Source organism: Platalea leucorodia, assembly GCF_965183815.1.
Source record: "Platalea leucorodia genome assembly, chromosome: 8".
Taxonomy (NCBI): domain Eukaryota; kingdom Metazoa; phylum Chordata; class Aves; order Pelecaniformes; family Threskiornithidae; genus Platalea; species Platalea leucorodia.
Genome location: NC_138830.1, coordinates 37,138,712 through 37,159,985, shown reverse-complemented (window position 1 = coordinate 37,159,985; position 21,274 = coordinate 37,138,712). Strand labels below are relative to the sequence as shown.

The 21,274-nt window shown below is 38.2% G+C and overlaps 2 protein-coding genes across 2 annotated transcripts in view; both read right to left on the bottom strand.

Annotated features, from left to right (window-relative positions):
* Positions 1–21,274, bottom strand: part of PRMT7 (protein arginine methyltransferase 7) — a 96,486-nt gene that overhangs the window by 36,485 nt on the left and 38,727 nt on the right. The window lies entirely within an intron of this gene.
* The window catches only part of SLC7A6 (solute carrier family 7 member 6), a 36,535-nt gene that overhangs the window by 8,713 nt on the left and 6,548 nt on the right, over positions 1–21,274 (bottom strand). The window contains exons 3-5 of the mRNA XM_082319175.1: positions 17,778–17,903; positions 15,816–15,960; positions 13,136–13,259 (exon numbers count right to left, since the gene is read on the bottom strand). Of these exons, the coding sequence (XP_082175301.1) occupies positions 13,136–13,259; positions 15,816–15,960; positions 17,778–17,903 (395 nt within the window). The remainder of the gene's footprint in view (positions 1–13,135; positions 13,260–15,815; positions 15,961–17,777; positions 17,904–21,274) is intronic.

Below are 21,274 nucleotides of genomic sequence, written 5' to 3'. Positions count from 1 at the left end.
GAGCACTTGACCAATTCCACTTTAACTACCACTACTTCTGGGAGTAGTGAAGTGCATTTATAAAAACAAATGAGCTGGCAACAGGGGAAAGAATGGAGCATTCACAAGGGTATGTGGAGGAGGACAGAGGAGCCTACCTGGAGGCAGCTATAGCAGAAGCATTTAGTCCACCATAACAGGAGAAAGCCACCACTATGGGGATGGATTTCTTCTCAGGTTTCTTCTGAGAAAGTCTAAAGAGCAAGAAGGATTAAGAGATTAAATTGTCATCTCTGCTATAGTCTGACAAGTCCTGCAGTCCAGACTTGAACTATAACTTGCTTCTAACAGCTAGGAAACAGTAGGAGAATTCAGTGGCTGATATAGCACCTGCAATTACAGATAAAGTCCTTTTATGCCCTCCCATCAATTGGACATGTAAGAGATACATATATATATACACACACACACTGTAGAAAGACATGCACCTGGAATTGTTCCCCTTAGTTCTCTTTTTTTTTTTTTCCAAAGTATCAACAGGGAAGAATAATGAAGGAAGAAGCTTCCAGGCATACGCTTCTCAGCTAAACCGACCTCATTTCATCATGACTAAAATGTTACATTACTCCCAGAAGAATGGTCAAAAACTGAATTACAGCTTTGTTTCAAGACATGAATGACTGATTTAACTACATTTTATTTTTATCTTGGATTAGTTTGATCTCATGATCATCAGCTGGTAATTTGTCAATGGTTTGCAAGAACACTTTTTTGTCCTTTTAAAGGTCCAAGCAACAGTTCTATACAAACAGGTTGAACTAAAAGCAGCAGGAATTGCCCCACATAAAGAGATGCCACAACAAAATACACAGGATACTGCCTGACACCCAGTAATTCAGGCACACAGACGATTAGAAAGACCCACATTTATGTTACAAATCACAAGATGAGAACCATTTCATCACACTTAGCTGCACACAAAAAGTGCGCTAAAAGGCACACAAAAAATGTCAGACTACGCTGAGAGCATGTGGAGCTGCGAGCACGTGCTAGGCTGGCAAAGCACTAAACAGCGTTCATCAGATGGATAAATGCAAAGGGAACGTAGGCTAACATGAATAAGAAACTTACACAAAACTATACCCAAAGATTAGGAGGGGTTTCTGTTAGGAACGTTTAAAAGGCACCTACAGAGCCTCTTTAGGTAACTCATTTCAAGAGCCTATTGCACATGCGCGCTTTTCCAGGCTCAGTCCTAGAACATTCTTACCCCGAAACTCATATAGAGCAGTATAAGGAGATTAACATACATGAGCAACCTGACTAGTATCTTGGAAGTGCAATTAATTCTGCTTTGGCTTTTCTCTGGAGGCTGAGTGTAATACATTCCCGCAGTACAGGAAGATTGGGCAATCAGAACTACAGTCTGTTTTCTCAATTTTTAGCTTCTCAGGCCTTTAAGGAGCTACCTTCCTAAAGGAAACAAAGAAGCTATGATTTATGGCAATCAGGAAGCCGCACATGCAAAAAAGCCACTGAGCAGATGAAGTTTTCTTCCACTGCCATAGCTTAAATTTGTCAAGATACCGTATGACATCTGTTCAGTTTGACCAAATTAGATTTAACGTCACGTATATTAAAGAAAGGAAAGAGAGCGCATAGCAACTCAAAACAAGAGTCAGAAAATTGTAAAGGTGCAAAAGCAAGCAATTTAAACGTTCACGTTTCCTGTAATTCTTCTTTCAACCACCATTCTGTTGATTGATTCTACTCCAACAGATATAATTCTTTCCTTGTATTATTGGCAATGCCTTTTCTTGCAGAAAAAGGTTTCAGTGCAGCGCAAGGTCCAGCATGAAATTCTCTCCTCATCTTTTGGTCACTCAATACAATCTTATGGTAAGAGAAACCAGAACTACTCTGCTGCGTTAATATATTGCACGTCTACTGCATGTAACATGTCTCTTCCACAGGGCCCGCATGAAGTTTACAGAAGCCAGCTCCAACAGTAAAACAGTTTCGTTTATGTCTTCACAGAGGTGCTGAAGATACTTCATCTAAATCTTCTCAGGCATTTATCCTGTTCTTAGCATTTTTAATAGCTAGCTATAGTATAAGGGATCAGTGTTTTCCAAAGTCTCTTATCTTTCTCATACTGAAAATATTATGTAGCACTCCTAAGTTCTGGCTCAACTTTTCAGCTTGGCCTCCAAAGCCAGAGAACTGCTACATACCTGGCAACAGGAATGCTGCATTGGTAGTGAATTACGGCTAGTCCCAAGAAAGAAGGCAAATTACTTACTCTCTTCTAAAAGCAACTGCCTGTCCCTAATGAAAAGTTCTTCCATCATAAGTTACAGAATGTAAGTTTTGTCCAAAGGAACCGCACTGGGAGGTGCCACTGCAAGCAAAGAAGGTGGACGTGACACTGGCAGCCAAAGACAAGCAGATTTTCCTCTTCACAAACGAAGCCAGTGACTGGCCAAATGAAGGAAGAGAAGTAATACCCAAAAGGTCTAAGAGTAACTGGAGAATTTCTGGCTGAATTCAGTTAGAAGAAAGAGACTCATCCTTTGTTCAACTATACACCAAAGAAGAATAAAACGGCTGAAAACACACAGCCTCCCACATTCCTGTTTCATTGCGGAAGAGGACATGTCAAAGCAAAGTAAGTCTCCTCTAGAATATGAGTACACCAGGGTAAATGGGATCGATCAATGCTGGACTCGCAAGATGGTATTCAAAGATGCAGCTGAAGTCGTCATCTTTATCCCCAATCTACAGACAAAGCTGTACCGCCCCAAGAAAGATGACAGCCAGCTATGCAAGGCAACCATTTGCTTTAACCAGGAATCATTTTTAGCTTTTCCAAGTAAAAGAAGCAAGCTGCCAAATATCACCCATTGTATGAACTCAGTCAAAAAACCCCAGCCATGACTAAGCACAGGAAGCAGGTAACTGGAAGCTACGCACTCGCCGCCAGTATGTTCTTTCCTGTTAGAAGATGAAGCAGCCCAAAAAGTGCTTGTGGAGCCAGCTGCCCTCTTGAAAGGTTTAAAAACCACAAGAGCAAGAAAGATGTTGTAAATACCTTAGTTAATTAGATCAGAAGACACCCTGGTGTGATTTAAGGGTGTTGTGAATGCCTTACAGTTTGATGTGATTTAGGGAGTAGCTAGAAAAATAGTTATAAGATAAGGGGGGTTCTGGCATAATCTCGTTACAGACAACTTGGCCTTGGCAGAACAGATGCATGGAAACATGAAGATAGGAAGAAACAGAAGAATGGCAACAATAGTCTTGAAGGACAACGTCTACGTGATCCTAGGACTGAGTTTGCGCAGAAGCAAGGGTCAATCAGCGAGCACAGTGAAGAAGACTATGAGCCATCATCTGAAGACCCCCAAAGACTACTTGAAGACCACCATGAGAGATGACTGCACATGCAAATTGGATATTTACGTATGCTAATAAGTTCCTAGAAACCTCATGTTTATATAAACGAATTCCCGGAAATCCTTTTAATATGTATGATTGTACAGTATATATTTTCTAAAAATTCATCAACTCGGTGGAGCACTTATGGTGGAGAATCCCCAGTGCTGCCCAGCACTGCAGTAAAGAATACCTGCTTAATAGTAACTTCATTGCTATTGAGTTTCATTTCAGGGACTCTCTGAATACTCCGTTTCTCCCTTGGGGAGACTCGGACTGTGAGGAGAAGCATCCGTGAATTTTTGTATCAGTTTTGGCGACCCAGATGGGACCATCTCTGTTCGGCTGCAGGACCCCTTGAGAACGGGACTCCCTAGGGTACCCCTGGAAAATTTCCAGAGGGACTCCTTGCCTCAATCGGATCACTGCGGGAGCAGACAAGGACCATCTTCGGAAAAAGGTATTCTTTCTTAAATTTGGTTTGAGACCAGCCATTTGTTGGAAACCCCTGTAAGCCATGAGTGGTTCACGCTTGGTAGAGTATACCAGACTGCTAGTGCCTTAAAGGGATACACTTGGGAGCACTTTAGTGCTCATTTGGTGGTTATTTGGACCTTTTGCATTTGGGTATATTGGATCTTGGCTTTGGAACTCGGTTATTTGATTTTGGGATTGTGTTTGGCATGTTATAAGGACAAGTAGTTGCTCTGTGTTTGCTTTTAGGATTTTTGTTCATTGTATTGGTATTTGAGTGTTTTGTCGTCAAAAGTGTGTATACTGTCCTGTGCATGTGTGAATGAGACGTACTCTTAGTACGAAGTGAGTGCGGAGTCCTGATCTGTGGTTTCGTTGTCCCGTGAGGGAAACAGCCGGAGATAGATGAAGCAAAAGAAAAAGGTTGTATGGATGTAAAACAGTAATTCTGTAATCCTCTAAGTGGTAAAGTGTGAACCGTGGAGCTAACTGTTAAGATACTGCGGGAATACAGGAGAGAACTGGGACCAATAAAATGAGAGGGTCACAGCAAAGTAAAGAGATACCAAAGAAAACTCCATGAGGTTGCATTTTATATCACTGGAAGGACATAGGGGGTTCTCCTGGAGGAAATGTGAATAAGAAAACTTTAATCAAGTATTGTAATCAGTGGTGGCCATTGTATAAATTAGAAGATGAAGAGAAGTGGCCTTTGAATGGGACTCTGAAATATAATACCTTGTTGCAACTCCTGTTATTTTTAAGGAGGGAGGGAAAATGGGACAAAGCTCTGTATGCGGATATGTTTTTCACCCTCCAAAATCACCCCGAGTGGCAGAAAGATTGTGGTTTTAATTTTGCTCCCCAAGATCCCACGGTGTTGGCTTTGGAAAATCAGAAAGAGTTAGGGAAGCTGAAGCGGTGTTGTTCACCGTGTAGTATTGGACAGAGGTGTTTGAAGGTGAAAGAGAGACCCAGAAAGCCGGAGGAAAGGATAGAGGACCATGTAGCACCCCCGGGTCCGGGACCAGCTTCAACTTCAACCTCTCCAACGGTCCCAGACAGTGAGGAGGAGGTTTCGGAAAGAGACGTGGGACCCTCCGTTTTAGAACAAAAAGGGGGACACTGGCTTTCACCATCAAGATTCTTGAAATATCAAGCAGTTTTGATGGAACAGGATGACACAGAAAAAGTCATATCTACAATTATCAACCCTGCTTCCTTTTTAAGCGATAAACAGGAAATGAAGACTCGTGCATGACTGTATAGAAACTATAGAAACTGTATATGCGAGCAGACCAGACTTGGAGGAGGAGCCACTGGAGGAAGCCAACTGAACCGTGGTATACTGATGGGAGCAGTTTCGTAAAGAATGGAGTTCAAATGGCAGGATATGCTGTAACCACCACAGACTGACTGGTGGAAGCAAAGTCACTCCCTAAGGGCACATCTGCACAACGAGCTGAAACAATTGCCCTGGTGAGAGCGCTGGAGCTGGCCGAAGGGCTGTGAGTAAATATTTGGATGGATTCAAAATATGCCTTTGGTGCAGTCCATGCCCATGGAGCAATTTGGAAGGAACGAGGACTCTTGACTGCTCAAGGGAAAGGTATAAAACATGCCGATATAATTTTGCGACTTTTAGATGCTGTACAACTTCCGTCAGCAGTGGCAATTATGCACTGCAAAGGACATCAGAAAGGTAACACTGACAGGGAAGTGGGAAATAAATTGGATGATTACGAGGCAAGGCGAGCTGCAGAACAAGGTGAGGTATTAAGTATAATTCCTGAAAAATCTTTGCCACCTGAAACAATTGAATATGATGAAAAGGATCAAAAGCTGATCACTAACTTAGGAGCTGAAATCGGCCCATCAGGCACTGTTGAAAGATAACAGAATAATAGTTCCCTTTAGCATATTATGGAAACTTATGAAAACAGAGCATGACAAAACTCATTAGGGAACTGAAGCCTTATACAACTCTCTTATTAAGCAAATTGTAGCTAGAAATTTATATCAGAATTTAAAGACTGTAGTTAATAGATGTGAAGCATGCTTAAAGAACAACCAAAAAGTAGAAAACCGTATGAAATTTGGAAATATCAGCAAAGGAAATGTTCCAGGTCAAAATTGGCAGATAGATTTCTCGGAACTCCCCAGAAAAGGGGGATATAGGTATTTGCTAGTATTATCTGGCACTTTTTCTGGATGGCCTGAAGCCTTCCCTTGCAAAACAAATAAAGCCCGAAAGGTAACAAGAATTCTATTAAAGGAAGTTATTCCTAGATTTGGAGTACCAGAGGCGATGTCATCTGACAGGGGACCACATTTCATATCACAAGTGGTCCAGCAAGTTAGTAAGTTTTTAGGAATCAATTGGAAATTACATACAGTTTATCGCCTGCAAGCAAGCGGGCAAGTGGAGAAAATGAACCATTTAATAAAAACACAACCAAGTAAAATTTGTCAGGAAACCAATTTAAGATGGGATCAAGCCCTCCCTATTGCTTTGCTAAGACTCAGAACCAAACCAAGGACTAAGGAAAAATTAAACCCTTTTGAAATCCTATATGGGAGACCATTTCAAACCAGGTATCAGGGGCAAGATCTTACCCAGGTGGGAGAGGTTAATCTGCAACAATATTTAACAGCATTAGGGAAACAATTACAAAAGGTAAATGAATTAGTGATGTCCAATAGAGCATGGGGTTTAGACTCCCCGATACATCTGTTTAAAGCTGGAGATTGGGTTTATGTTAAAAATATTTCAGGTGATTCCCTCGAAGAAAAATGGAGCGGCCCTTTCCAAGTTCTGCTCACGACCTACACTGCGGTCAAGCTGGAGAAGCACGCTGCCTGGATCCACTATTCCAGGATTAAAAAGGCTCGCGCTCCATGGACAATAGAACAGCAGACTCCCCTCAAACTGAAACTGAAAAGATTATGATTGGACTTTACATTTCATCTATGACAATCATAGTAACCACGAGCCAAATTTGGCCGGACTCACAATGCAATCAAAATCTCCACTTTGTTATGACCCAGGAAAATGCTCAAACCTTACACACAAATGATTGTTGGGTGTGTACTTATTTTCCCAAAAGCGGCAATAAGGGAGTGCCTTTAACAGGAATACCAATTCCTTTCAATACATCCTGGAATAATTTGTGGATAAATCCCAAATTCACCAAAAAGAATGAAACTAACCTTCAAATTTGGGATGTATGGAACCCTAATCTTTCAAATGTCAAGTGCGTAACGACAAACAAGACTGGAATGGGTAATATTTCAGTAGGACATTACCCATATTGCAATTGGTCAATGCAACTACAAAGAAAGAAACAGCAGAATGATTATTGGAATGTTCCTACTGCACTTAGAGACCCACAAAAAATGTCAGACTACGCTGACAGCATATGGAGCTGCGAGCACGTGCTAGGCTGGCAAAGCACTAAACAGCGTTCATCAGATGGATAAATGCAAAGGGAACGTAGGCTAACATGAATAAGAAACTTACACAAAACTATACCCAAAGATTAGGAGGGGTTTCTGTTAGGAACGTTTAAAAGGCACCTACAGAGCCTCTTTAGGTAACTCATTTCAAGAGCCTATTGCACATGCGCGCTTTTCCAGGCTCAGTCCTAGAACATTCTTACCCCGAAACTCATATAGAGCAGTATAAGGAGATTAACATACATGAGCAACCTGACTAGTATCTTGGAAGTGCAATTAATTCTGCTTTGGCTTTTCTCTGGAGGCTGAGTGTAATACATTCCCGCAGTACAGGAAGATTGGGCAATCAGAACTACAGTCTGTTTTCTCAATTTTTAGCTTCTCAGGCCTTTAAGGAGCTACCTTCCTAAAGGAAACAAAGAAGCTATGATTTATGGCAATCAGGAAGCCGCACATGCAAAAAAGCCACTGAGCAGATGAAGTTTTCTTCCACTGCCATAGCTTAAATTTGTCAAGATACCGTATGACATCTGTTCAGTTTGACCAAATTAGATTTAACGTCACGTATATTAAAGAAAGGAAAGAGAGCGCATAGCAACTCAAAACAAGAGTCAGAAAATTGTAAAGGTGCAAAAGCAAGCAATTTAAACGTTCACGTTTCCTGTAATTCTTCTTTCAACCACCATTCTGTTGATTGATTCTACTCCAACAGATATAATTCTTTCCTTGTATTATTGGCAATGCCTTTTCTTGCAGAAAAAGGTTTCAGTGCAGCGCAAGGTCCAGCATGAAATTCTCTCCTCATCTTTTGGTCACTCAATACAATCTTATGGTAAGAGAAACCAGAACTACTCTGCTGCGTTAATATATTGCACGTCTACTGCATGTAACATGTCTCTTCCACAGGGCCCGCATGAAGTTTACAGAAGCCAGCTCCAACAGTAAAACAGTTTCGTTTATGTCTTCACAGAGGTGCTGAAGATACTTCATCTAAATCTTCTCAGGCATTTATCCTGTTCTTAGCATTTTTAATAGCTAGCTATAGTATAAGGGATCAGTGTTTTCCAAAGTCTCTTATCTTTCTCATACTGAAAATATTATGTAGCACTCCTAAGTTCTGGCTCAACTTTTCAGCTTGGCCTCCAAAGCCAGAGAACTGCTACATACCTGGCAACAGGAATGCTGCATTGGTAGTGAATTACGGCTAGTCCCAAGAAAGAAGGCAAATTACTTACTCTCTTCTAAAAGCAACTGCCTGTCCCTAATGAAAAGTTCTTCCATCATAAGTTACAGAATGTAAGTTTTGTCCAAAGGAACCGCACTGGGAGGTGCCACTGCAAGCAAAGAAGGTGGACGTGACACTGGCAGCCAAAGACAAGCAGATTTTCCTCTTCACAAACGAAGCCAGTGACTGGCCAAATGAAGGAAGAGAAGTAATACCCAAAAGGTCTAAGAGTAACTGGAGAATTTCTGGCTGAATTCAGTTAGAAGAAAGAGACTCATCCTTTGTTCAACTATACACCAAAGAAGAATAAAACGGCTGAAAACACACAGCCTCCCACATTCCTGTTTCATTGCGGAAGAGGACATGTCAAAGCAAAGTAAGTCTCCTCTAGAATATGAGTACACCAGGGTAAATGGGATCGATCAATGCTGGACTCGCAAGATGGTATTCAAAGATGCAGCTGAAGTCGTCATCTTTATCCCCAATCTACAGACAAAGCTGTACCGCCCCAAGAAAGATGACAGCCAGCTATGCAAGGCAACCATTTGCTTTAACCAGGAATCATTTTTAGCTTTTCCAAGTAAAAGAAGCAAGCTGCCAAATATCACCCATTGTATGAACTCAGTCAAAAAACCCCAGCCATGACTAAGCACAGGAAGCAGGTAACTGGAAGCTACGCACTCGCCGCCAGTATGTTCTTTCCTGTTAGAAGATGAAGCAGCCCAAAAAGTGCTTGTGGAGCCAGCTGCCCTCTTCACAAACAAAAAATACAGTGGCTCTCTCTGATGTAAAAAAAAATACTTGTTCATTGACAGGGGACGGCGAGGTAAAATTTCTGCTTTTATTTATTTGTGTTTGTGCTACAGAGTAACTGCTTCATATGCATAAAACTTAACAGTAAGGGTTGCAATGGTTTGTATAAGGAGGTAAAAGAGAAGTCAACTGTGAAACTCTGACAGGAATCTTTGAAAAAGGAAGCGATTTTTACATGATCAGCAACCGTCTGAAGAGCATCTGCAGAACTTCTAAGCTAGCTGTTGCTGTATTACTTAAATTACTTCAATAAGAAAGAGCTTAAAAAAAAAAGAGTTTCTTAGCCCCAACACTGGGACTATACCACAATGAAGCTAATACTGAAGTAAAAGAAGGACATTTTATCATTTTGTTCCATATCTTCCCTCGGTAAGACTTCTTTCACCTCCCAGCCACCAAGAAAAACAGTATGCAATGTGATGTCCAAAGATACACTATTAGCAGTATTTCTTTTACTTAAAACTTCTACTCTCATAATTTAGAAACTGGAAACAGCTTCCCCCCCCTTTCCAGCTCAAAGCCTCTTGACTGAAATGAATAGGAGAAAGCTACTCCATTCCTTCCCAGAATAGCAGCAAGGAAAGATTAAATTTAACTGCTGCTTTACTACACAAAAGGTTCTAAAATGCAGCAATATTACTACTTTTTTTCTTTAAAAAAAAATTATTTTAAGTTTCACCCTACAACTACATAGAGGGCAATAAGGAAACTACAGCAATCTGTATCATATATCACATGTAGAACATGTGAGCAGATCAAAGTGGCTCATTTTCATCAGATTAGTTTTTTGAATGGCTTAATTCTCATCTCCTTTCTTCATTCATCCACTGACCACAATGCCCCAAGTCTTCTTAAAGATTCCACTGAGGATAAAATTCTCTTCGACCACCCAGAGAAATTTCACCATGAAGATTTTTACATTTCTGTATTATAGGAAGGTTTTCAAATACAGACCATTACAATCATTAGCTCTTTTTTTTCCCCTATTCACTAGAAAACTACAGGTGCATTATGAGTGTTTTAATTTGGACCGCAAATGCACTTTTGAAGCAACTCTCCCAATTACTGCCACTTACTGCTTTTTGGTTCACATTGTTTAGCATGGGAGGTAAAGGAAGCTTCCCTTTTAGAGCCGGCTAAATTGAAAGATGCACTTCAAGAGCATACCTACTGCAATCCAACCACACATAAGCATTCAGTCCATGGGACCTCACTAGAGGTAGTCCAAAGTAAAAATACCCCTGAAGGATGTATACTGTGTATGTCAGGTCCTCAGTGTCAACTGTTCCACTCTACAGACACCTTTCCAGTGGTCCACACTACTTGCTAATGTATTGGTAGATCAAGCTTAAAGTTGGTGTCATAAAACGGGGCAATTAAATTCATATCAGCAATGAAAAGGAATCTTTAATAAGTCATGTGTTAAATATTAAACTTCAGCTGCACTTTCACCTTGTCATTCTAAAAGGGATATAAGTAGTGGCAATCAGAAGACCACTGTTTGCCAGCTGATGAGATGTCTCAGCAAAAACGCCTCTAGATAGAACATTAGTTAAACTTTTAAGTGGAAGTATTTGGCAATCCTGAGATCTAGTGAAAAAGCACAGCTCTAGACTTCTAAGTCATTCATTTGGTTAAGTTTCATTAAAATTAGCACAAGAAGCAAATCCCCTAACAACTTCGGAAATTGCAAACATATTTTTTCATTCTTATCCTGGTCACCCAATATCTCTGCATGCAATTAGATTGACTACGGATTTATACCATTCTTAAGTCTTCCTTTTTTCTCCTCCATGTCCAGATGCATCCTATACTAGAGAGGAAGATCTGATGTGTCCAGTTCATGTAAAATTACACAGCATGTGTATATACATAAACGTACACACACACACACAAAAATAAATATATACTCACTTTTGGTCAAGAACAATGTCAAAGAACAACTAAATGAAGTCTATATAAAAATCACAAAAATTTAGGCCTGGGTTTCACGTGTGTAGTAAGGTTCAGGCATCCATCGTCCCTCCTTTATCTGGCCACCCACTGCCACTGCAGTGCTGCCACTTGATGTGTACAGCAACATAGACTGGACAGGCCCACAGTGAGTCATTCCCCCAAACTCCCAGGGGGGATCAGTCTTCCTGATCCCATTCACCAAATGGCTGTATAAACCTCTGTGATGACAAAGGCCAGAAGCAGTAGAGTAGGCACAGAATACTCTTAGAGGATAGGCTGGATTGCAGAATTTCACTGCTGTCAAAGGAGTGTATTTTCCGAGTCTTTGTTAGAAAAAAACGATGGTGCATTGCTTTACAGAAGTTGGGACTGACGGTGGACTGTGTATTGGCTTTTAATTTTGTCTGGATTAATTAATTCTAGACAAGAATTAAAATTCCATTATGAGTCACTGGAAGGTACTTTATATGGGATAGCATAGCCTACAACAGAAATAAATATTCCTGGAGATTTTATTACCCCTTAGCATATGCTGATTCAAAATTAAATATTTTCTGTCCTTGTCTTGTTGTGTTTCATTCTGAAGTGTTTTACCAAGTTTTTCACAATATATTTTATGAAAACTTTGTATTTCCATATTCCAGCTAAAAAGAGGCAAATAATTAAAATGTATTTACTTTCAATACATTTTGAAATAAACATCTGAATAATTACATTTGAAATAACAAGTTATATCCCACATTTACCATAAACTATTCTGAAAGCTTACATTAAATATAAATATTTCTCAAGTTTGAAAGAAAGTCAAGTAAGTGCCTGTGTGGAACCATCTGCCTAAATACCTGAAACAAGAGTTTGATTTGCTAAGCCAGTTTTTAATCATGCCTCTATGGGAACAGAGTGAATAGCTCCTTCATTTTGATGTATTTAAAACTCTCTGTCCATAGTCTAACTACTTACATTTTAGAAGCCACTTGGGAATCTAAAAGGGAGGATAGCTATTTATTTTCCTCCAATTTAAATAACCAAAAAGAAGATTAAATTTTCCAAGTCTTAAGTCTAAAGCATATAGTAACCAGAACTATCCAATTAATTCACTAGCTACAGGGCAAAAAAAACCCTTCACTTTTGTTTAATGATTAGCTTAAAGTATAAAACATGCTGTGACCAGCTTTTACTTTAAGAAGCTGATATATTTTAACTGGATTCAAACCTCCCTCCATATACAAAAATAAGGAATTTAAAAATATTAAAATTTGTTGGAATTAATACAAAGCTGGGAAGATAGTGACTTGATTTATTAATTTATTATTATTAAAAAAGAGATACAACGCTAAACTTTGTCATAGCTGAGCTGCAACACATCCATTTACAGATATGCATCACACCAATTATTAGCTCAATAGAACATAGCTCCGTGCAACACTGTTCTGCATACTGCTCCAGCTTTCTAAATACTGCAGCATGAAGGATGAGAGAAGACAATTATGTACTAATAAGCCTAATTTACAATCGTCTCAAAGTGCACCAGTCTAATTAGCATCTTCGCAAAATACATTAACAAGATGGATCTGTGCTTGTTTTAATAAATCTGACAATATATTATTATTATATGTAATTTCATTACCTACTTTTCTATTTAAGATTAAATTATTCATGATGAGTTGTTCTGTCCTCCTGTATTCAGTGAAGTACTATAAGAAACTAGGGATTTTTCCTGTTTTGTTCCTCAAAATGAAATGCATCCCTAAAAGGTGAAAAGTGAATAATATAGCAAATACCGCATGGTCAACTTACCACTGCCACAGCATCACTAGAAAGAACGGCTTTGACATCCAGCACTGTATAGTAAGCTATATTGGTCATAATATAGATAACAGTCACAATTGGCATAGACACTGCAATAGCAAGTGGCAAGTTCCTGTAAGACAAAAAAAAAACCAAAACCCACAAGCCAGGAAAAAAAAATCGATTAATAACAGAATAAACTTATTTATTTACATCCTTTACCTTAGAGATAAAAGGCATGAAGACAGAATAAAGATTTCAAAATAGGAATCTCTGGAATAGTTTGGTTTCTTTTAAAACTAGAAATTCTAATACTGGAATAAATAGAATTTTTTGCAATAACTTAAAACCTAAGTTAAGTGTAAAAAGGGATTCCATACAACTGCTTTTCAAGTATCCTGACTTCAGGGTTTCCAGATCAGTAATAACAGCCTTCAAATTTACACACTTTAAAATATTTCCTACTGGCCCTGTTAATTACCACAACTAGAACACAAAGGGGCAGAGCTCTTGAGTCACGGCATTCATTCTCCCTGGGGAATGCTGCTGTTCTTCTAGCATCTACTTCTAGAACAGATGCAGGGAGATCCACTAAACCAAACCAAACGAAACCCTTGATCTTCTCATCTGCACTCATCACTGCAGAGAACAAAATAATGGGGCTGCATAACTGCAGAAAGTAGAGGTGCAAAGGGCAGATCCAAAACTGCTGCACAGTGGTGAATCTCTGGAAGTGGTACATCTTACTAGCAAACACATGTCTAGAAAGTAATACAAAAAAAGTCTAGAGTGACATGGAAACACTGCAAAGCTCTAGAGGTAAAGAGATAAGATTTAGTTTAAAGCTGAGATAAACTCACAGCCCTGAGTCTGCTGCTCCACAGGGAGAAACTCTGCAGAGCAGAAGCAGAAGCAAACTTTTAATTTCAAGCTTTGACTTTTCTCAGCCTTATTCCTTCCCCAAAGCTTGCACACATGTTTGAATGTCTCAAAAGGGAAAGCAGAACTCAGAGTGTTACTCTCACATTTGTCCAGTTTAAAATCAAACACAGCATGGTGACATGGATGAACATTTGCCATAGACACGGTTTTCAATAACAACCACAAAAACCCAACAAAGCAGAAAAATGAAATGCACTTTGGAAGTTTCCTCAAAAATTTCCTGAGGCCTGGAACTCCAGCTGGGTCTGTCTGATGCTGTGTAAGCAGAAAAACAACCACACACCACACCCACACCCCCCCCATATAAATCAGTAAATTAGTAACTGGGAGTTCTGACTCTGCTTCCAGGTTGCACGCTCACAGTAAGAGACCTGTGAACCTCAGCACACAGAAGAAACAGAATTAGAAAACCAATTAGAAATTAATTCAGAAATGTTACATAATGTAACAAAAAGCTGAAATGGCATTTTAAGGACTTTACATCACCCATGATTAAAGCCAAGGGACTATTTCAAATTTAACTTGTGGCTTGCAACTTTTGACTGGATAAGCATGAGAGCACTACGAATCAAGTGAATATGAAAAAATAGGTAATTCTTGGAGTAATTTTATAGAAGTCTGGAACATCTCATTATTCCCAAGAATTGTCAATGTAGAAAGCTGCAATTTGAAGGTTGTATTAGCTACAATCGTTACCAAGAACAAAGCTTGGATTAGGCACTGATGCCTATAAATAGCAAATGAATCTAAAGAAATTTTCATCAGCTGAATATCCTGTGAGAAAAATTATTTTTCAAAACAATAAATCTAATATGAGAGTTACCCAACTGATAACGCAGTACAATACACTTTAAAAAGATGAAAAGGCATTGCAACAGCACTGAAAGGGGGAGCTCTTTCAGCAGAAAAAAAAACCAAACCAATTTGAAGGACCAAATGACTGATGCAAACACAAAACATACGCCTCTTCTGAATACGTGTAACAGATCTTTGCAAGACAATCTAAGGAAACACTGTCAATCTGAAATTCAGTCTGACTAAAAAGAGCTATTTTTAGAGTTAAAATACTTATCTGCTATTTTATCTTTTTAATAGATAACTTTCCTGGTTAAATAAAGGCACAGCATAGAACTCAGGGCTAACAGAACAAACTGCAAAAGTCAACATCAGTTGGGAGAATTGAAAAAAAAAAAAAAAAAAAATCTCTCTTCCATTCTTTATCTTCAGTTGTAGCAATCTGAGCTGTTGCTTATAATAGGAAATAAAAATGATCAAATGGGATCCTGTTTTTAACATAAAGATGTCTGCTTACAGACTCGCAACTGAACAAGATTAGTCAGTCACACTTTTAGAGGATAAATTCATGGAAAAGATAACATTCTCAAACATTAAATCAGAATTATTGCATAGATAAACACAGCAGACTACACTTATGTAACTCTCACTGAAACATTAACACCTATTGTAATAAACCGTAGCAACATCTTGAACTGAAAGCTTATCAAGCACTGAATACAGCATCCTGCAATCGTCCAGACTTATTTATTCTTACCTTTTTTTTTTTCCCCTCCCATTTTTAATGGGGTTTAAAACCAGTAAATCTTTGCTAGTGGCTGTTCACAGCCTTACCATCTAAGTATAGAGCAGTTCTACTTGTTTCTGTATAAGCTCAGAACTCCTTAGTGAAGAGAGTCACAAAACGAGCAACTTGGGAACTATCCAGATTTAGAAAGCTCAAATCGTTTACCTTTCTGGGTTCTTGATCTCTTCCGTTACAAAATTGAGCGTATCCCAACCAGAGTAAGAGAACAAGGCAGAATAGAGTGCGAGGGAAATGTCGCCGATATCAAAAGAGGATCCCTCAAAAGAGTTCTCAAAGTGCGATGAATGTCCTGAGCGTGGAAGAGATGCAATGGAGTACAGGATAATAAAATACAGCAAGTAACTTTTTTTCGATTTGGCACACAAATACAAAAAAACTCAGAAACCCTAATTCCTTCAAAGCTGCTTATTAAGCCCTTTTACCAATTCTAGTCTGTGCTTCAGCCATGAGAATAAGCATGACATTTAAACCAGTAAAAATTATGCTCTACGGATGATACTGTTCTATACGTAAACACTAGTTTGTCCACAATGGCACAAAAAGTTTAGTAATGTTAAGTTCAGACAAAGCTACAAACAACTGGTAATGACAGTACTCAGGCTAAGGGTATTTTTTTATAACATATATATTTATAAAATAATCCATTCTATCTTTTTATATCCTTTTAAATTTTCAATCATATAGCCTATGCGGAAAACAAAGATTACCGTTAATTTTAGATAACTATGACCAAAAACCCCCGCAACTAAATGGATGTTTAAGTTTTAGCTATTAAAATAGAAAACTGAGAACAATTAACAGAACATAAAATATTGTTACTCGAGATAAAATTTTCCCAAGTTAAGAGAAAAAGTGTATAGTTTTTTTGCACCGCTATTTGCGAGAGCTTGTGCCATCTTTTGACTTTAAACAAGTCAAGACAAGCTCATCAATGGCAGTTTTATATATTCAGACTATTTAACATATGCAGACACACACACAAAAACACCAAATACAGAGAGGTGAGTAACTATGTAACTCGAAAACGTGCCCTGTGCTATGCATCCTGAAATGTTTAGATTTCATCAAAACTGGCCAGGCAAATATTTGAGGCCTCTAAAATATCCTCACTTCTTTCTCTTTTTTATCCTAAACAGACATTGCTATTCCCTTGGCTCAGACACGGGCAGAGTAACTGCTGAGTTAGAAACACAGAAGGGAGACTATGTCAAGGAAGTTAGTAGTGAACAAGCTCAGTATCTACACAACGAGGTATGGGCAGATGTGCTAAGGATTAAACACTCCAGCACGGTGCTTGCATATGCATATTCTTGTTCCGTTCACAATAATTACCTTGCTCATTGACTTTCAACAATAACTGGTTAGAACAAAGGACACAAATTGCCAGACTGCCAAGGAAAGACCTTTATGGCAGCTTTGAAAGCAGGGTAATTTTTTTTAAGCTAACACACCAATAAATTCTCCCCAAAGAAAGGGATAAGAACAAAACTAAGTTCAGAATTCCTCTAACTTGAAGACATAATGCCCAACACACACACAAATTTAGGGAAAAAAAAAAAATCGAAAACCCCAGCAACTTTCTAATTCTCAATAGCTATAATAGAACTCATGATTTGAGCAAAAGAGCTGCTGTTTCACAAATCTACTTACGTGTTCTTACAAATCTATTTTTACTTTAAGTTCAGTCACTTTCAGACTTGCACAAAATTCATTTGTAAAAAAAATATTCAGTTGATCTCACTCTAAAGTAGTATGTTCCTTACAGAAATTTACAGCTTTCTCTACTCCCATCGTACTTTGCTAGCTCTGTATTTTGCTGTTTTCATTTCCTTTATTATTCCATACTGCAGGCTGTAAATTGAACAACATTGCTGAGCAATCAGTTACTTCTTTTACCCAGTTCAAAGTCAACTGAGATAGGATAGCTTCTCATGATACAATATCATGATAATGCCTAACATTGGTATTATTGGTGTTTTCAAAGTGGCTATATTATGCTTGTACTGAGGGATTTGATAACACATACAGAGGTATTTCACAGTCTTTAGACCAGTTACTCAGTTTAACTGATAAATACAAACCTTTGCTTTAATTTTATACGCTTACCCTGGCATATTTTAACAAGTCCGGTTATGATGATGACAATAAGAGCAGTGACTTTTGCATAAGTAAATATATCCTGCACTCGTGTTCCCCATTTAACGTAGGCACAATTTATAAATGTGAGAAGACCTGGGGGGGGGAGAAAAAAAGAAAAATGAAAAGACTATTTGAACAATATTCAGTTTAATTCATTTTTCAAAGATTTTAAATTGTAATCTAAATATGCACTTACCTGTTATACTAATACTTAGGTTAAACTAAACAGAATACACCAGTACTGAAAACACACTGGTTTAAACAAAACAGGAGGAAACAGATGTTCTAAACACACTGTTTCAAAAGATGGAAGATCTTCCTCTTCTCTGATTACATGCCCATTTTCCTAACATTACCCCTCATCAGCTGCACTCTGCAACTATCCTGAAGCTAAAGAAACCATTACATAATTAATTTCAATGTATCAACATTGTTCTGATAAATTAAAGATTATCTAGAAATTCCTTTAGGCAAACATATTAAAATAGTGTGTGAGAAGTTTTTTCCCCTTCCTTGTTAGTCTGAGGATGAGTTCAACCTCCATGGAGTATTTGCAATACTGAATATGGTCACAAGTGACTCAATACTCTTTTCCAGTTGTATTAAACTATTACTAAGTAGAGGTTAGAACAGATCTGACCAAATAACATATGCTTTACAGCTAATTCAAGATTAATCTGCATTTTTAAGAACTGGTAGTAAGTAAGGAGTATTCTGAATATATTCCTCCCTCTATCCCAAAATAAATCAGTGTCAGACCTGTTTCACAAGATTGTAATGGAACTTGAAGTGAGACTTTCAGATGTCACAAATATTTTGGTAACAGTGTCTGACTAAACTTACTCATATGATCAACTTCCCCAATAAACACTTTTCAAGCTATTGTTGAAATACGTTGTTCTCATGGCTCTCAACATTTTGCTTTTGCATTTATTACTTTTTCCTCAAGTGGAGAGCCAGACAACTTCTGCCTGACCTCAAATGCTGAATATTGAATAGGATTCAGTATCTTCAGTATTCTTTATTGAACAAAAGACTAATTCAGTGCATATTTTTCGTATCTAGATTACCATTACATTACTGATACCAACCCGGAAGTTTAAATATTTTCCCCAAATCTCACTTTTCTCTACCTAGTAAAAATGTGATTATATTCTACTGCACTTTTTATGCCCAAACAATTTTCTTGTACTATGTATTTCAAGCATGCATATAAATAAAAACTAAACTTGATTGTTTAAGGAGTAAGGTAGTAGAAAATCAACATTAAATTAAAAGATGTGGTAAATTATTTCCTTTCCCATAATCCAAGAATAATGTGATACTATTAAGATAAGAATGTACTTAGCACAGTTACCAAATAGAAAAGTAATAATTTTAAAAAGATAACAAAAGAAAGGAAATTATCTCAAAAGCATGACACTAGTATACTAGACAGTCTGGCCAAGTGGAATAGCTGAACAAGATTCCACTGAGCTTGGCAAGCTGAGGGGAAAAAAACAGTCGTATCAAATTTCAAAAGTCAGGGCTGCTGCAGCTCCCAAAGAGCCCTCAGGAAAAAAACAAGTCTCTGCTCTTCAGTATTAATAATCAGTATTATCTATGGAGTATTTGCTCACAGGGTTTATTTCAGCCATTAATTTCATTTTTTTTAAGCAACTTTCATTGGGAGTAATTATTATTAACTCCTTATTTTAGTGAGTCAGGGCTTGGTCTGTACTTCAGATGAAATGCTACTCTGCCTCTGATATCTTAGAAGAAAAAAAAAATATAATCAAAAACCTGAATAAGCCACATCCCCTCCCTCTTTCTTTTACTAAAATTATTCTTTCATGTTTTCTTCAACTTAATTATCATTTAGCTACTTCAGGTTCCTGAGAACTGTCAAATTCAGTTCTGTAGCACAAGATGCCACACCATTGCCAAAATGATTGACAAAGTAATGCTGTATAACACTAAGACTGATCTCACACTAGATCTAGTATTATTACTAAAGTTTAAAAAAAAAAAAAAAAAAAAACATAAAAAGAAACCCCACAACAAACCCACCCATTCTCGCATACAATCTGTACCTAACCAATGTTCAGACTTCCACTCCCAGCAACTTCATTAACAAAGTATTAATCGTATCCAGAGCTAAGGATCTGACACACAACATCAGCCCTGACAGGCCAGGGAGAAGTGTAGGCTTTAACAGGAACAGCTAAATGAAGTTGTAGAGCAGGGGGAAGAGTCTCCGCACTGACACCTAGAGCAGGGCAGAACAAGCATTTAAACCATAAAATGGATTGCTGAAGTTGTTCCACCTACATGAGAGTGATCTTGCTCTCTTATGTCTCCACTAAAGAAAAAGGTGCTAAATCCCCTCTCTTAGCAGCAAGTGTAGAGGACATGACATTGTCTTTCTACATCTACTCTATAATCACTTTAATTGAATCACTTTGTCTTAATTTCTTGCCTTTTGATAAACTGCTTCTCATAAGGGCTAAATCCCCTCAGATGCCAGATACTTTAAACGGAAGAGCAGATTCCCCCACACTCCTGAATCTGTGCCAGGAGACCTTGGGACAGTATCTGTTTAAAGAAAGTGAACATGACATTACAAGTTCTTCATTTCTTTCCTGAAGTTGTCACAACAAAATGTGGATGCACATTTGGAAGGGAAGAGGGAGATGGAGGGAACAGAACTGAGTAAGGTAACAGATTTTTTGGAAGAAGTTTGCGATTATTCTTCCTCCTATTCGGCCCTGGACCAGCACATTAGTGCTTTCCCAACAGTAACAAATTAACTTACAAAAATGGAAGAGGAAGCTATTATGTTCAGAACTAGTTATAGAGGTCAAATATTTAAAGCACACACTACTGCTCCCTCTGTCTTTCCCCTCTTCTAGTCCTACATAGACAACTGTAATAAGGAACATTAGAGCTATTTCAACAGACTCCCTGTTGCCTCAAAAAAGAACCAGCTAGGAGCAGCACAGCTCCTCCCTGTAGCTTATTGTTGGCAATAAAAAGCCCAAGTTCTGTATTAGCATTATGATAAAAGCATCAGGTCAATAGGCATGGCAGACTCTACAGCACATGATGATAAGTACATGACAAAGGATTGCCATCCAGACTTTCTGAAATATATTTTTCACTATTTACTGGAAATGTAAATATGCATATGAACACTTTTAATAGGAAATACCTAAAATTAAGACACATACAGTACAATCATACAGCTTCATTCTCTTGATCAGCAGAACAGTCCTCATTTGAAGCACGTGGACAGTTGTTCATATTGACTGAGCTAGCTATCTGATTACAAATATTTCAATGTTTTATGTGCACACAAAATTTCTGCTTTTCAAAAAAAGCTTTACAACAGGTAAAACTTTTTGATGTTATGTTAATCACGAGCATAAAGAATAATCTTGAATGAATGATCTTTTGAAACCCTACGAGAGTAATTACTTAAGCAT